Here is a 17,375-nt window from a genome sequence, read left to right on the forward strand (position 1 = left end):
TATGTCCTTTTTTTAAATTTGTTTTTCAGGGCTCTTGTGAGGAATAAGTAAGTGAGGAATTTGGGAAAGGAGCTGAGAAGTTCCAAAGAGAATTTTACTTCTTGACAATTTTGTTCATTTTCTGTGATGCTTACAATATTAAATTATTCTCCTTTGGCCACATGTGGTTTCATTTTCCTGTTTTAAAATGTCATTTTGAGAATTCATTACTTATTAGACTGTCAAATACATCTAAATTTTTTTCATATTAAATACTACCAATATAAATATAAATGATACTGATTTCATAAAATTGTACCTTCAGAAAATGATACATGCTATTATTTAGGAGTAGATGATAAAATATTCAGACATTTAGGAAAAAACTTCTGTAGGGGAAAACTATCAGTATCTCTAAACAATGTGATTAAATTGTTCATTTACTCTGGTCACTGGTCTTTTCCTTTTATATTTTTCTTTTATTTTCTGAATGTGGAAGTAGCTTATTCACATTATATTAAGTTCAAATAACATAGACATCTAAATGTTTCTTTAGTCTCATTAACCAGTGTAAATCACTGTTAACAGTTTACTAACCTGTGTTTTACTTTTAAAAATTATATATCAGTTTCAAATGAAGATGTGTGCCTTGGAAGAAGAAAAGGTATGTATTAATTTTTTAAAAAATTTAATCATAGCTAATTGGATTTGATTAAATTGTTCACCATAGTAAAAAAAGCATTGGTAATAAACCAGTGAAGACTATTGAATGCTCACAATCCTGGAAATAGAAAGTACCCAGCTTGACTTCTGTCATTTTACAGTTGACAATAACGAAGCCTAACAGGATAAAATGACTTGCCATGGCAAAGGTGGAACTAGAACCCATACCTCTTGAGCCTCACATAAATGTTCTTTCTCCTGTACTGCAGTGTTTCTATTAACTGTATGTTTTAAGTGCTATTTCAATGTAATTATATTCTTGAATAAAAAAAATACTGAAAAGACTTGGTCTGTATGTGGGTGCAGAGGAGATACATCTAATGAACCCAGCTATTTATCTGGCACTAACTATTTTCTCTAGTTATTTAATAATTAATATATATTATATCAATGAATATTCTATGTATAACATAATCTATAGTCTCTATTTTTAGCAAAAGATGTTTAAAAATTCTCCCATATCCTTATAGTCAAAAGACAAATGCACCTGTATCTTACTAGTTAAAATACAGTTAGTTCTACTGGTCCTGGATCATAAATATACTTTGTAGTACAGATACTGGTTTAAAGCCTGTAAAATACTGGATTTAAGATAAAGATTTTTGGCTCCTGAGCTCTTACATTTTACCTTTATGTGATATTGTTTGCATTAGAAAGTATTGAAATATACTTTTTTACTTAAAGGGAAAATTTCAACTTGCTACAGAAATAAAAGAAAAAGAAATAGAAGGATTGAAGGAGACATTGAAAACATTGCAGGTAAAGTAGCTTAGTGTTGCTTAAAGAAGAATTTGATATTTTAGCATCATATTAGTTAAATGCTATTAAACATATAAGCTACGAAAGCAAAGCTGACAAAAATTTACATATGATATATTCCATGCCTTAATACAAGTACATTTTCCCTGGGAGTCTTTCAAATTCAAGTGTCAAGTTTTGCTTCATCTTTTGGTTTAAAAAGAAATATTAAAGTAACTTATTTATTATTATTATTTATTTGACAGATAGATAGTGAGAGAGATAGAAAGGTCGTCCTTTGGTTCACCCCCCAAAATGGCTGCTATGGCCGGCGCTGCGCTGATCCAAAGCCGGGAGCCAGGTGCTTCCTCCTGGTCTCCCATGTGGGCACAGGGGCCCAAACACTTGAGCCATCCTCCACTGCCTTCCTGGGCTACAGCAGAGAGCTGGACTGGAAGAGGAGCAACCGGGACTAGAACCGGCACCCATATGGTATGCCAGTGTCGCAAGGCAGAGGATTAACCAAGTGAGCCACGGTGCAGCCTCCCAACTCATTTATTTTTAAAAAATATTTATTTGAGAGCCGGCGCCGTGGCTCAATAGGCTAATCCTCCACCTTGCGGCGCCGGCACACCGGGTTCTAGTCCCGGTCGGGGCGCCGGATTCTGTCCCGGTTGCCCCTCTTCCAGGCCAGCTCTCTGCTATGGCCAGGGAGTGCAGTGGAGGATGGCCCAGGTGCTTGGGCCCTGCACCCCTTGGGAGACCAGGAAAAGCACCTGGCTCCTGGCTCCTGCCATCGGATCAGCGCGGTGCGCCGGCTGCAGCGGCGGCCATTGGAGGGTGAACCAACGGCAAAGGAAGACCTTTCTCTCTGTCTCTCTCTCTCTCACTGTCCACTCTGCCTGTCAAAAATTAAAATAAATAAATAAATAAATAAATAAATAAATAAATAAAAATATTTATTTGAAAGGCAGAATCACAGAGAGGCAGAGAGAGAGAGAGAGAGAGAAAGAAAGAGAAATGTCTTCAGTCTGCTGGTTCACTCCCCAAATGGCCACAATGGCCAGAGTTTGGCCCATCCAAAGCCAGGAGCCAGGAGCTTCTTCTGGGTCTTCCATGTGGGTACAGGGGCCCAAGGATTTGGACCATCTTCCACTGCTTTCCTAGGCCGCAGCAGAGACCTAGATTGGAAGTGGAGCAGCCGGGTCTTGAACCAGCGCCCATATGAGATGCCAACAGTACAGGCAATGGCTTTACTTGCTTTGCTGCAGCCCCTACCCCACATATTATTTCTTATATAATTAAATATAGTTTTTAATACATTATACATGAGGCAAACAAATGAGGGTTATTTATTATAATTGATTTACCCTTGGTCTTTAAAAATTAAAAGAGCATTAATCAAATTGTACTATGTGCCAGTAACTACACTGATTTTCCACATATACAGAGACTAGGAAAATAGAACTTTTGCACTGAGAATACAGTTATTCAACTAATGATGATTAATTGAATATGTATTTATTGAAGCTCTACTCTATATCAAACACTTTTTCAGCCTTGGGCAGTGTAGCACTGAATAAAAAAGATGAATATATGCCCATTTGGAACTTACAAACAAAATGAAATAAAAAGTAAAAGATTTTGGGGGTAGAAGATATTCTCATAATTTCAAAGTATAATACATTATGAAGAACAAAATATATTTTTACAAAATATTCCTTAGTCAAATAATCGAATCTAGCAGTGTCAATGATTTAGCCTTTCAGTGGATCCACTGCAATGAGGGATACATAACTTCGGTTACCTAATCTTCTTGCCAAAAATATTAACCCAAATCTAATTCTGAAGAAATGTTGAGACAAAATTATAATATGGGACATTCTATAAAGCAACAGTCCTGATCTATTCAAGCTTCACTGTCCTGAAAAAGAAACCCAGTTCTCCTCTGCCCTACCCCACCAAAAAAAAAAAAAAAAAAAAAAGAAAGAAAGAAAGGGAAGCTGGTTTTGATTTAAAAAATAATAGAGGGATAACAATAGCCAAATGTGAACTTGAAACTTCCTTGGATACTGGGTGAAGGAAAAACTTTGCCAGCATTTAAAAACAAAACAAAACAAAAAAATTGAGAGTACAATTGGGGAAGTTTAAATATTTAAATTTAAATTTATATGGGTATAATGCTGGTATTATGATTATATAGAAGGAAATCCTTATTCTTAGAAAATGTAAGAAGTATTTAGGGGCAAAGTTTTCTGATGGTTACTAACTTATTGTCATATGGTTGGGGAGGAGAAGAGTGTGTATATATAAACAAAGAAACGAAAGTGGGGAAAATGTGAAAAATTAGTGAATCAAAGAAAGGCTTGAAAAGATCACTCTTTTTTTTAAAAAAAAGATTTATTCATTAATTTGAAAGCTACAGAGAAGGAGAGAGGGAGGGGGGAGACAGAGGGAGATAGAAACAAATATCTTCACCTGCTGGCAACAACCAGGACAGAGCCAGGCTGAAGCCAGAAGCCAGGAGCATCATCTGGGTCTCACATATGGGTACAGGGGCCCAAACACTTGGGCCATTCTCCGCTGTCTTTCCCAGGTCATTTTCAGGGAGCTGGATCAGAAATGAGCAGCTGGGACATGAACCAGCACCCATATGGGATACTGGCATTGCAGACAATAGCTTTACTGCTATGCCCTAACACTGGCCCCAAAAATCACTCTTAGTAGAATGAGTATGAATAAGGACTTGGAGGTGTATTTTTTTAGTATATTTCTTTTATAATTTTTATAGTGGTTATACTAGGGATAAAAATATGTATTTTTATGTTTATTTATATATACACATGCACACATTTAACTGGTCACAGTCTATTTATATCAGCATTTTACTATTATAAGTGGAGTGCAGAAACCCTACTACCATTTAGGTCCTTACTCTCTCTACTTCATGTTTTAATATTACTTCTGTACATTAAACATCACAGCAGACATGTTACAGTTTGTCAAACATAATTTTAAAAAGTCAAGAGAATAGCCTTTTATATTTACCCAGAGTTCTCATTTTTTCATTCCCCTTCTGATATCAATTCCTTTCTGTCTGAAGAAATTCTTTTAGCAGTCCTTTAAACAAGATCCATTGGTGATAGATTTTCCTAGTTTTCCTGATCTGAGAATATCTATTTCAATTTATAAAGGATATATGATTGGTATTAAAAATACAGTGTTTGAGAGTAAGATCATTAGTATAACAACAGGTAGTTCTGTTATTATAGAGGCAATGAAAGATGTGAATAAATTTTTATTTCTTGTTTTTCTCAGAGTTTTGTGTTTAGATGTTTTAGTACTCTTTGGTGCAAGGCTTATGGAATAAGTGCAATTTTGAAACTTTTAGTTGAAATTAAATAGTACTAGAACTATTGAGATAATAATAAATCATTGATATATATAGTTGTGACATATCATTGTGAAGGGATTGGCATTGTTAATCTTTAACTTAGAAGGTTAATGATGCTTAACTTCACAATGATACTGTAATGATCAGTTTTCAGAATGTTTTAGTTTTCACAGTGTTTTAGTTTTCAAAATATTTCAAATGTTTTAGGTCCTAATTAAAAATACAATAGGTACAAAGTTATGGTGAGATCTACAGCTTTTTGAGCACTGGCTATAACATAGGCCTGGGCAAGTGGATATAAGGGTTGCTTGATTTAAAAATCCTGGAATTTTGTCTGTTTTTCAGCATAATGATGGAAGACCTATCACTTTAGTACATATTTCAATGAAATTAGTTGCAAATTGGTATTTCTATGGCTAAAACTACTCGAATATCTACTTCAAGTAATCATGGCTCTCCTGGATTGAGGTCTGTTGCTTGGATGAGTCAAAATTTAAATCTTCATAATCTGTGTATTTATAGCTTGAATATTATTGATGCCCTGTAGTTTTTACAGTTAGAGAAGGATTATTTTATCTATTAAATGCAGAATTTGTAAAGGTAAGACAGTTAAGATTAAAATGTTATGTAGGAGGCCAGCGCTGTGTCCCAGTGGGTAAAAGCCCCAGCCTGTAGTACCGGCATGCCATATGGGTGCTGGTTTGAGTCCTGGCTGCTCCTCTGATCCAGCTGTCCCTGCTAAATGTGCCTGGGGAAAAATGGAGGATGGCTGAAGTCCTTGGGCCCCTGCACCCACATGGGAAACCCAGAGGAAGCTCCTGGCTCCTGGCTTCAGCCTGGTTCAGCCCTGATTGTTGGGGCCATTTGGGAAGTGAACCAGTGGATGGCAGACATTTCTCTACTCTCTCTGTAATTCTGTCTTTCAAATAAATAATATAAATCTTTAAAAAAAGATTATGCACATAAAAAAGTTTACACTGTTTCTACATTTTGAGTGTTTATGGTACTTGTGTGAGTACACTTATTAGTGAAACAATGTGAAGAACTAAAGAGCTGATTAAAAGTGCAATTATTAGGGTGCGATCATGAAAATGAAGTTCTTCTGTGATAGTGATGTAGCATCTTGAAATCCTAATGGAAATGGATATGCCATAAAGATAAAAAGCATTAAACATTAAAAAAAATGTATGTATTTATTTGAAAGGCAGAGTTACAGAGAGGCAGAGGGAGAGACAGAGAGAGAGGTCTTCCATCCACTGGTTTACTCCCCACATGGCCACAATGGCTGAAACTGGGCCCATCGAAACCAGGAGCCAGGAGCTTCTTCCAGGCCTTCCAGGCAGGTGCCAGGGGCCCAAGGACTTGGGCCATCTTCTACTGATTTCCCAGGTGCATTAGCAGAGAGCTGGATTGGAAGAGGAGCAGCCAGGGCTGAATTGGAGCCCATACTGGATGCCGGCAGTGCAGGTGGCAACTTTATCTGACATGCCACAGTGCCGGCCCTGAAAGTATTTAAACTTGACAAAGATAATATATAATATTTTACTAATATCTTTCTTGTTGAGAAAGTCATAATGGTTATCTGACTATTGAAAGAAATTATAGGGGGTTTAGTTCCTTCTTTTCTTTTAAAAAAAGGTTTATTTATGTATTTAAGAGTGAGAAGGAGCATTCTCAACTGCTGATTCACTTTCCACATACCCCATCAGCCAGGAAAGCTGGGTACCCTGAACACAGTAATCCCTATGAGAGCAGCAGAAACCCAACCACTTAAGCTATCCCTATCACCTCCCAAGGTCTTTCTTTGCATGAAGCTGTAGTTAGGAGCTAGGGCTGGGAATGAAACACAGGGACTCTGATGTGGAGATGTAGGCATCTTAACCATAAGGCTAAATACCTACTCTGCTTCCTTTCTTAATTTAAGATGATCCAGAGAGCTGGATTGGAAGTGGAGCAGCTTGGAGTTGAACTGGCGTCCATATGAGATGCCAGCACTGCAGGTGGCGGCTTTACCTACTATGCCACAGCGCTGGCCCCCAATATAGAATTCTATAAAAAAGCAATAAAAAGTAATAAAAGATATACAGATTGGAAGTAAAAAGCAAAATTATCTTTCATTGCAGACAGAATATAAAAATGTAAAATCTGGTAGCACCCACAAAGAAGCTTCTAAAGCTAAAAAGTGAGTTTAGCATGGTCATAGGATATAGGGTTAGTATACAGAAAGCAAGTGTATTTCTATTATAATGCAAATCAGAAAATGAAATACAGTCCTGATACAGTTTATGACAACATTAAAGGTAAAGGAATGGCCGGCGCCGCGGCTCACTAGGCTAATCCTCCGCCTTGCGGCGCCAGCACACCGGGTTCTAGTCCCCATCGGGGCGCCAGATTCTGTCCCGGTTGCCCCTCTTCCAGGCCAGCTCTCTGCTGTGGCCGGGGAGTGCAGTGGAGGATGGCCCAAGTGCTTGGGCCCTGCACCCCATGGGAGACCAGAAGAAGCACCTGGCTCCTTGCTTTGGATCAGCGTGTTGCGCCGGCCGCGGCAGCCATTGGAGGGTGAACCAACGGCAAAGGAAGACCTTTCTCTCTCTGTCTCTCTCACTGTCCACTCTGCCTGTCAAAAAAAAAAAAAAAAAAAAAAAAAAAAAAAAAAAAAAAAGGTAAAGGGATATTCAGGAATGAATTTAACAATATGTCACACTTTTATACCAATGCTATAAAAACATTGCTCAGATAAACTAAAGGAGATCTAAAAGAATGGTGAAATACATCATGCTTATTGATTATGAGTCAATGTTTTTAAGATGCCGTTTGTATTTTTCTGCGAAATACTTGTTAATGATTATTTTTGTTTTGTATTGGTGTTTTGACCCCTATTTCTGTGTTTTTAAATTTTCATAGAAATAAGGCCTCTTAGTAGTGATTTGGACTTTAAATAGTCTTCATTTTTTATTGTTCAGCTAATTTCTGCCATGAATTAATTTATTTTTTTTTAAAGATATATTTATTTATCTGAAAGGCAAAGTTACAGGAGGGTGGGGAGGAGAGGTTTTTTTTTTTTTTTCCCCGGAATGTCAGAGGTCAGAGTTAAAGGGAATCAGAAAGAGATTTTCCATCCTCTGGTCACTCCCCAAATGGTTGCAATGGCTGGGGCTGGGCCAGACTAAAGCCAGGAGCCAAGAGCTTTGTCCTGTTCTCCCATGTGAATGCAGGGTCCCAAGGACTTGGGCCATTCTCTGCTGCTTTCCCAGTCACATTAGCAGGGAGTTGTGTTGGAAATGGAGCAGCCATATGGGATGCTGGCATTGCAAGCAATGGCTTAACCCATTGCACCACCATGCTGACCGCTTTCTTTTCTTTTATGGCTTTTGGAGTTTTAGTTATGATACACAGGCATTCATTACTTAAAGGTTATAATGGAATTTACCCATGTTCTCTTTAAAAATTTTAACAGACATAAAATTTGCATGTAAGTGGAACATATTTTATTACAAGTATATATTGTGCAATATCAAATTATGGTAGGTATATTTATCTTTTAAACATTCAACATTATAGTGAAAGTATCCAAAATTCTATCCTCTTTTTTTAAATAATAGAATACATAGAACATAAATATTATCTCCAATTGGAAATTGGAATTCCAATGACATTTTTCACAGAACTAGTAAAAACACTACTAAAATTTGTACAGAACCACGAAAGACTCCAAATAACCAAACTGATCTTGAGGAAAAAAAAACAAGACAGAAACGTTATACTACTCAACCTTAAAATACACTACAAAGCTACAGTAATTAAAACAGTATGGGTGCTGGTGCCGTGGCTCACTTGGTTAATCCTACGCCTGTGGCACCAGCATCCCATATGGGCACCGGGTTCTAGTCCCGCTTGCTCCTCTTCCAGTCCAGCTCTCTGCTGTGGCCCAGGAAGGCAGTGGAGGATGGCCCAAGTGCGGGGGCCCCTGCACCTGCATGGGAGACTAGGAAGAAGCATCTGGCTCCTGGTTTTGGATTGGCGCAGAGTGCCGGCTGCGGCAGCCATTTGGGGGGGGAGTAAACCAACGGGAGGAAGACCTTTCTCTCTGTCTCTCTCTCTCTCACTGTCTATAACTCTACCTGTCAAAAAAAAAAAAAAAAACACAGTATGGTGGTGGCATACATACAGATCTATAAGCCAGTGGAATAGGTAAGAGATCACAAAAGTAAACCCAAATATGTATAGCCAATTGACCTTTGAAAAAGGTGCTAACAATATGCACTGGAAAAACAATAGTCTTTTTTTTTAATAAAAGGTGTTGGGAAACTTGGATATCCACTTAAAGAAGAATGAAACTAAATACCTTTCTCTCACCATGTGCAAAAATCAACTCAAAATGAATTGAAGATCTAAGTGTGAGACTTGAAACTTGTGGAAGAACACAAAACACATCAGGACACTGAAAGGGCAAAGATGTTCTAGATCTGATCCCCCAAAGCTCAGAACATAAAAGTGAAAACAGATAAGTGGGATTTCAAAACAATGAACCTCTGCACAGTAGAGGAAACAATCAGCAGGGTGAAGAGAACTACAGGATAGGAGAAAATATTTGCAATCTATGCATCCTTCAAGGGGTTAATATCCAGAATATAAAAAGAACTCAAATCTGTAGCAAAAAGTAAATAAATAATCCAATTTAAAAATGGACACTAGGGAGCTGGCGTTGTGGCACAGCAGGCTAACCTGCTACTTACTACACTAGCATCTCGCATCGGAGTGCTAGTTCAAGCTCTGGCTTCTCTGCTTCCAATCCAGCTTCCTGCTAATGCCCCTGGGAAGGCAGTGAAAAATGGTCCCAGAACTTGTGCCTCCGCCACTCATGTAGGAGACCAGGATGGATTTTCTGGTTCCTGGCTTTGGCCTGTTCAGCCCAGGCCTTTGTAGTCATTTGGGGAGTGAACCAAAGGACAAAGATCTCTTTTTCTCCTGTTTAATCTCAATCTCTCACTCTCGCTCATTGCCTTTAAATAAATGAAAAATTTTTTTCTAAATGTGCAGCAGATCTAGACAGATGTTTCTCGAAGGAAGACATACAAATGGTCAACAGGTACATAAAAAAATGGTCATGATCACTAATTATCAGGGAAATGCAAATGAACTACAATGAAATATCATATCAAGGGGCCAACTCTGTGGCATAGAGAGTGAAATATATCAGTCCAATTATATTGGTTATTATCAATAAAACAGAAGGGCCCAGCACTGTGTGGTACAGTGGGTTAAAGCCACGGCCTGCAGCATCAGCATCCCATGTGGGTGCTGGTTCAAGTCCTGGCAGCTCCACTTCCAATCCAACTCCTTGCTAATGTGCCTGGGAAAGCAATGGTGGATGCCCCAAGTGCTTGTACCTTTGCATCTACTTGAGAGTCCTGGAAGAGAGACCTTGAAGAAACTCCTGACTTTGGGTCCAGTCCCAGGCATTTTGGCCATTTGGGGAGTGAACCAGCAGATGGAAGATTCTCTCTCTCTCTCTCTCCTTCAAATAAATACACCCTCTCCCTTTAAAAAAAAAAAAGAAAAGAAAATAGGCACTCATATGTGGGTAGTTGGAGTTTAACATGGTCAGTCTTCTGGCACATTGTGTAACAAGCCTATAAAAATGAAAGAATTTTAGTAATTCTGCTTATTATTTATGCTGCTAAAATGAATAATGAAAACTGAAAACTGGATAAACCTATAAAAATGAAAGTGATTGGGTATACTATGGTAAACTAAATAGTGGACTGCATAGTGACTAAAAAATTATGTTGTATATTGAATTGTCATGGAAATGTTTTTCTTTTTTTTAAGAAAGCTTTTATTTAATAAATATAAATTTCATAAGTACAGCTTTTGGATTATAGCGGTTCTTCCCTCTATACCAGCCCTCCCACCCCCAAACTGTCCCACTACCTACTCCCTCTCCCATCCCATTTTTCATTAAGATTCAAAATGTTTTTCTTTTATATTAAGTAAGAATTGGCTACAAAATAGTTTATTTATTCTTATCACTTCCCACTGGCTCTATTTTATAAGTATATAAAACCTCAGCAAATGAGCTGGAAGAACCAAAGTGTTTATGACTGTTAATCTCTGGGTTTTGAAATGATTTGTTTCTTTAAAACAGTTTTTATTTTTATGTTCTTCAATAAAGTGCTTATATGGACTAGCAACTGTCTTGGACTACCACTATCTTGAATTAGAAAGAAAATTCTGAAGGACCAAGACTTTGTTGTATTTACTGCTGCATCCCAGGAACCTGGGATATAGCTAATCTAATATAGTAGGTTCTCAAAATATGTTTTTAGTAAGTATGTGAATGTTTTGCTTTTGTAATAAGGATGAGAGTTGTAAATAAAATTTTGAAGAAAATCCCTAAAAAGTGATGCATTGACAACAAAGGCCACATTTTATAGCATGTAATCTTAATTTCTAGTAAAGAATCTTAATGATTTTTTTCTTTCACATTTTTTCAAGGTTTCTAAATATTCTTTACAGAAGAAAATGAGTGAAATGGTAAGGAAATTACACAGTATATATTCTCCCCATCTATATTACTACATGGGTGCCTAGTATTTTCATGAATATAAGTGTGAAATAAAAAATAGGAATAGTTGAAACTGGATATTTTATCATCTTTAAGCCTGACTTACAACTTTAAATACAATATGGCTTTAATGAATTATTTCACAAATATATTTCCAGATTACATAGTGCTTATATTTTATAAAATAATTTTCACATAGTTAATAAAGTATTGGTAAGGATCTTACATTAAAAACAAGTTACAAAACTCTAAAACCTATTTTTAAATGATGTTCTTATTAGTTATAGCCTGAAATATTGAAATAGAAGTCACATTTTGGATATGATATTTGTTCTTTATTAGTGAAGTATTTATTTGTCGTGTATTCTCTTACATTAAAATTAATAGTTCTGGGTTTATATAATATTTTATAGAATATTACTTTGATAGTGTCTCTTTCTATCCTTATTTGATTCAGAAGGGTATTTTTTTTTGTATTTTTGATGGAGCAAAATTCTCCCATATCCATTTAAATCTTTAGAGGGTTTCTTGGATGTACTTATGCTCTTCAGTCTTCATTCTTTGCTGCAGACTGTAAAGTAAAATTAATTTTTGAGTTTGACTTTTATATATAAAAAATGAGAAATCACTGTGACAGTAAATATAAAAATATAAAGTATTTTGCTTCTTGAAATTGTTTTGGTGTTTTAGAAAATGAAAGAAGCATACACAGAATGCCAAGCTTGATTGAATAAGATGTGAAAATTCTGTTGCTGTTGAACTGGAAAGAATAAAGATAATGTTGTCAGACTATTTTAAACTGTAATTTTAATTGAGAAGCTGAAAAACTAGATCTTGGTTTAGCTTTAAGTACCATGACATTTGTACTGAAAGTCATCTTCAACGCTACAGTGATTTTACACAAAATATAGTGAAATTGAATAATGTGCCCTTTGGCCTGAGAAATAAGGCTACAAGTTAAAGATCAAAGGCAACATAAAATGTGTTTTATTTTATTCTACTTTAAAAGACTTGTAATCTTTAAAAAAAGTGAAAACATGTAATATCCTAGTTTTTTGTCACTTCTGAGCCTTTTGTTACTGTGAATTACAACCTCTTAACCTATTAAATTGATATTTGAGTTTCAGTAAGTGTTTTTGACAGTTCAAAGCATTATCATAATTTTATATATTGACATGTACATTTTTATAATGACATATTATTCTTAATGTCCACTGTAGCGTACTATTTATATTTTTGATTTAAAAGTTAAAAAATGTTTTTCTAAACTTTCTTACTTTTATCTTACATTATTATAATTATTATTTTCTTCAAATGACCTTTCTGTATTCTAAGGCTTGCACAGCATTCAGTAAATCATTTAATCTTATTTAAAGCAGTACATTATTCTTTTTTTGTTATTTGACTCTATGGGCAAGACTAAAAATAAGATAATTCCTACAGTGGTGTCAAGGAAGAATTTGGGGAGCAATAAAATTAAATATCCTGAAAGAAATAGTTTTTTTAAAACACAATAATAAGAAGCTTTTAAAGAATTTCATAATCTTGTATAACTGAGTTGTTAATAACTGGTCAGTTTCAGTCTTCTAGGAATTCAATAAGCTGATTTTGTATAGAGTTGGTGATATATCCCTAGATAAACTGACATAGTCATTTATCAAAAGATTTGTTTATTTCTAAAACACCGAAACCTCTCCTTAGAAAAAAAAATCACAGTCATTACCCATAAAAAGGATGCAGTAAAACATGTTAAAGATGCTTTACTTTAGATCATTAAATTAACCATAATTGTGATTGGTCATTGAGGAAAATCTTTCCTGTTGTATTCAGTGGCTACTATATAAATGCCTGTGTTGTATAATTGAATTTATAGCAACTGTGTTGTATAACTGAGTAGCTAAAACAGCTTAATGAATAAAGTAAAAACTTATCAACTATATTTAATATTTAAAGTAGTATTTCATTTCTATTTTTGTTTTTTTCTGTTATTACTTTCTTTTAAAGAAAAGACTTATAAGACTTTTTTTTCTTTGTTGAAGCAGAGTTTCAATACAGAAGGATTTTTTTTTTTAAAGATTATTTATTTGAAAGGTACGGTTACAGAGAGGCAGAGGCAGAGAGAGAGAGAGAGGTGTCTTCTATCTGCTATTTCACTCCCCAGATGGCTGCAACGGCCAGAGTTGCACCTATCCAAAGTCAGGAGCCAGGAGCTTCCTCCAGGTCGTCATGCAGGTGCAGGGGCTCAAGCACTCTGGTCATCCTCCACTCCTTTCCCAGTCATAGCAAGGAGCTGGATTGGAAATAGAGCAGCTGGGAAAAAAAAAAAAAAAAAAAAAAAAAAGAAATTTTCAATTCCCAACTTGACTCTCACTGGGATTAAACATGACAATAGGTCTGATCTGATTTCATCATCATTTAAAAAAAATCATCTATTATTTTTCACTTTATGTTTCTGTGTGGGAGCAAACTGTTGAAATACTTACTTAAGGTATGCTAAGCTGATCTTCTGTATATTAAGATAATCGAAAATGAATCTTGATGTGAATGGAAGGGGAGAGGGGGTGGGAAAGGGGAGGGTTGTTGGTGGGAGGGACGGTATGGGGGGGAAGCCATTGTAACCCATGAGTCGTACTTTGGAAATTTATATTCATTAAATAAAAGATAAAAAAAAAAAAAAGTAAAAAAAAGGAAATAGAGCAGCTGGTATTCAAACTGGCACCCATATGGGATACCAACACTTCAGGCAACGGCTTTACCTTCTACACCATAGCGTTGGCCCCAGAAGGTTTTGATATGGCTGGGAACAACTATGTTATTTTCTTTCAGAGTGGAATGTTTTTTAGATTGAAGACTTGTCTGGAAGTCGTTTCATGATTTTATATATATATATATGTGTGTGTGTGTGTGTGTGTGTGTGTGTGTGTGTGAATATATATATATTCACATACATTAGCTATGTAACTTTAGATTGGTTTTCCAAGTTTTTAAAAATCTTGAGCTATGTTGGGTAAATTGTTTCTGTCTGAATTTTTATTTATTTTTGTTTTATTTGAAAGAGAGAGACAGTGTTAGAACTTCCATCTACTAGTTCACTGCCCATATACTTTTAACAATTAGGTCTGGATTAGCCTGAAGCCAGGAGCCTGGAGTTCAGAGTAGGTCTCTGACATGGGTGGCAGGGACCCAAGTACTTGACTCATCACCTACTGCTTCCCAGGTGCTCATTAGCAGGAAGCTGGATCAGAAGAGGAACTCTGATTCCAACCAAGCATCACAGGATGCAGGTGACTCAAGCGTCATCTTAACTGATGTGCCAAATGCCTGCCTGATAACTAGGTTTTTTAGGTAGTTTATACCTATTTTTTGTTTTTTACTAAAAAGGTAAAGATATCTTAAGAAAGATGTCATAGATTTTTAAAACTTTGAATTTTATAACTCCATTATTCAATTTTGTGTCATATTGAAAAAGTTAAGTTGTAAAATTGTAAATAATGTTTATTTTTGGACTTTGATCTTTTCCTCTGAAATTTACTCATAAACTAATTATTTAAAGAGAAATTAATTTTACCTCTAGAAGTTTGCAAAGTACTCTCCCTAAATAAAAAGGAAAAGGGGGAAATGTGCATTTATGCATTTTGTTGGTAAATGTATTTTTAAACACTTGTGTGTGAATATTATTTTTAAATTATTCCTACTTTGAATGCTGGTGTTAAAGTAGGCCTTAAAGCTGCACATACACACACACGGTTATGTGTGTCCTTTTTTCTCTAATCTTGATTTTCATAGACCAGATTTGTTCAAAATGAGGTACACATATATGTAGAGAGCAGTGAATCTTGGTATTATTTCTCTATTAAGTCTTTGCATTTAGTAGTGAAATTGTATAAAAAAAAGTAATTTGAATCACTTCATAAATGTAAAAAGAACAAAAAAAGTTTATTCACTATTATGTATAATATGCAATATTAAAGTTTAAACATTTAAAACATTTTTAAATGACACATAAAAATTATACATGTTTATGGGATACTATGTGATGTTTTGGTATGTGTATACATTGAAAATAATGTACAATTGGAGTAAACCTAATTATTTCCTTAAACATTTAACATTACTTTATGGTGAAAACATTAGAATTCTTTTCTTTTTTTAAATAGAGAAGTATAGAGTACCTTTTATTTAGATATCTATTGTGTAATGGAATGCTGGAACTTCTACTCCTAAGTATAACTTGGTACTCGTTAAGCTACCTCTCTATATCCTTTTCCTCATTATTCTCCCCAGTCTCTGATAACCATCATTATACTTTTTTAAAAAGAATTATTTTTTTTATTTGAAAGACAGAGTTACAGAGAGAGTTAGAGCCAGAGAGAGAGAGAAGTCTTTCATTCCACTGGTTCACTCCCCAAATGACTGCAACAGTCAGAGCTGAGCTGTTCTGGAGCCAGGAGCTTCTGCCGGATCTCCCACTCAGGTGCAGGGGCCCAAGCACTTTGGCCATCTTCTACGGCTTTCCCAGGCCATAGCAGAAAACTGTATTGGAAGAGGAGCAGCAGGGACTCGAACCAGCAGCCATATGGGATGCCAGCGCTGCGGACTGGGACTTTAACCTGCTGTGCCACAGCGCTGGCCCCATCATTATAATTTTAACTTACATGAGATCCACTTTTTTTAGATTCCACATATGAGTGAGATCACGTGGTACTCATCCTTCTGTATTTGGCATATTACATTTAACATGTAATACTGAAGTTTTAATGTTATATCAATTTATTTGTATAGTTCTTTACCATGTTCTTAGATCTCTCAGGCAGTTATTACCCACCACTTTCTGTTGCTTCTCGAAGAATTTAAACCATTCATTGACAGTACTACAATTGGTGGAAAACTTGACAAGTGACCTCTTCATCTCAATATCAAAAGAAGGTAGCCAGCTAGGCTCATATAGGCTTCCATGGTTTAATGAACTGTAGGTGATCACGTGACTTGGACGTCTTACTATAGTATGCATCATGGCCATTGAACAGCCTAATCTATTTGAAATAAAAATTATGTCATGCAAACAAATGAAGCTTTGTTTGCATTGAATTCAATTTTGCCCTCAAGCAAAGGATCTTGGAATAGGGTATATCACAGATTACTCAAATGTACATAGAGCTCTATGCATGGAGAATAATTATAAAATCTCTTTGATTTCTTTTGCATTTTTACTTAACAGGATTGGTAATCTTTACTGCTTTGCCTGCCTATTTTATCATTACTTTTTAGCTTAGAGATTAAAAATGCTTTTGTGGGATCATATATTAATTTGTAGTAGACTACAATATACAATTCTAGTATATTAATTTGTCATAAAGACTATGTAAATATTTGAAACAAAAAATTTAAAAATTCCTTGAATTGAAAAAATTCCATTAAACCTATTTTCAGTGGGATCATTTTAGGTTTATATACATCTGTTGAGAGAGTATATTCTCTAGATGAAGAATTGAATGATTTTTTAAAAGGAATATAGCTCATTATTATTCATTGTTAAAGATAATAGTAATTACCCATGTAGGTATAAGATCTCTGGAGCTAAGCCCATTTGTAATCTTGTTTACATTTATAAATGTTACACAATTAATAAAAATGACTAAATGAATTTGCAAATCTCACAGAAACTTTCATTTATCATAATCACTATCAATTATGTTATCATTTTGCTTAAAAATCATTAGAAATTAACTTTGGAAATGTGAATACTACCTGACTTGCCAGGATAATATAGTTAGGTATAGCTTAAATTGTAATGTGTGCTCTGTTAATATTAGAGAAAGCTGCTCCTATTCTAAATTGAAGTCAATAAAAGTATTGAAGATACTTTTATCTGTTAAAGAATAATAATAAATTATTTTGTGATTGTTATGTCATGGATTTCATTCTTATTGCTTAGGTATGAATTTATTTTATCCTTCCAGCAACCCTGTAAGG

The 17,375-nt window shown here is 35.4% G+C and overlaps 1 protein-coding gene across 4 annotated transcripts in view; it reads left to right on the plus strand.

The window, feature by feature from the left end:
• The window catches only part of CCDC73 (coiled-coil domain containing 73), a 154,902-nt gene that overhangs the window by 82,623 nt on the left and 54,904 nt on the right, over positions 1 to 17,375 (plus strand). For all 4 annotated transcript variants that reach the window (XM_089309806.1, XM_089309814.1, XM_089309802.1 and 1 more), the window contains 3 exons: positions 608 to 643; positions 1,387 to 1,461; positions 11,333 to 11,371. In XM_089309806.1, the coding sequence (XP_089165932.1) occupies positions 608 to 643; positions 1,387 to 1,461; positions 11,333 to 11,371 (150 nt within the window). The remainder of the gene's footprint in view (positions 1 to 607; positions 644 to 1,386; positions 1,462 to 11,332; positions 11,372 to 17,375) is intronic.

Source organism: Oryctolagus cuniculus, chromosome 1 (assembly GCF_051225735.1).
Source record: "Oryctolagus cuniculus isolate XC-2025 breed Fujian yellow rabbit chromosome 1, ASM5122573v1, whole genome shotgun sequence".
NCBI lineage: Eukaryota > Metazoa > Chordata > Mammalia > Lagomorpha > Leporidae > Oryctolagus > Oryctolagus cuniculus.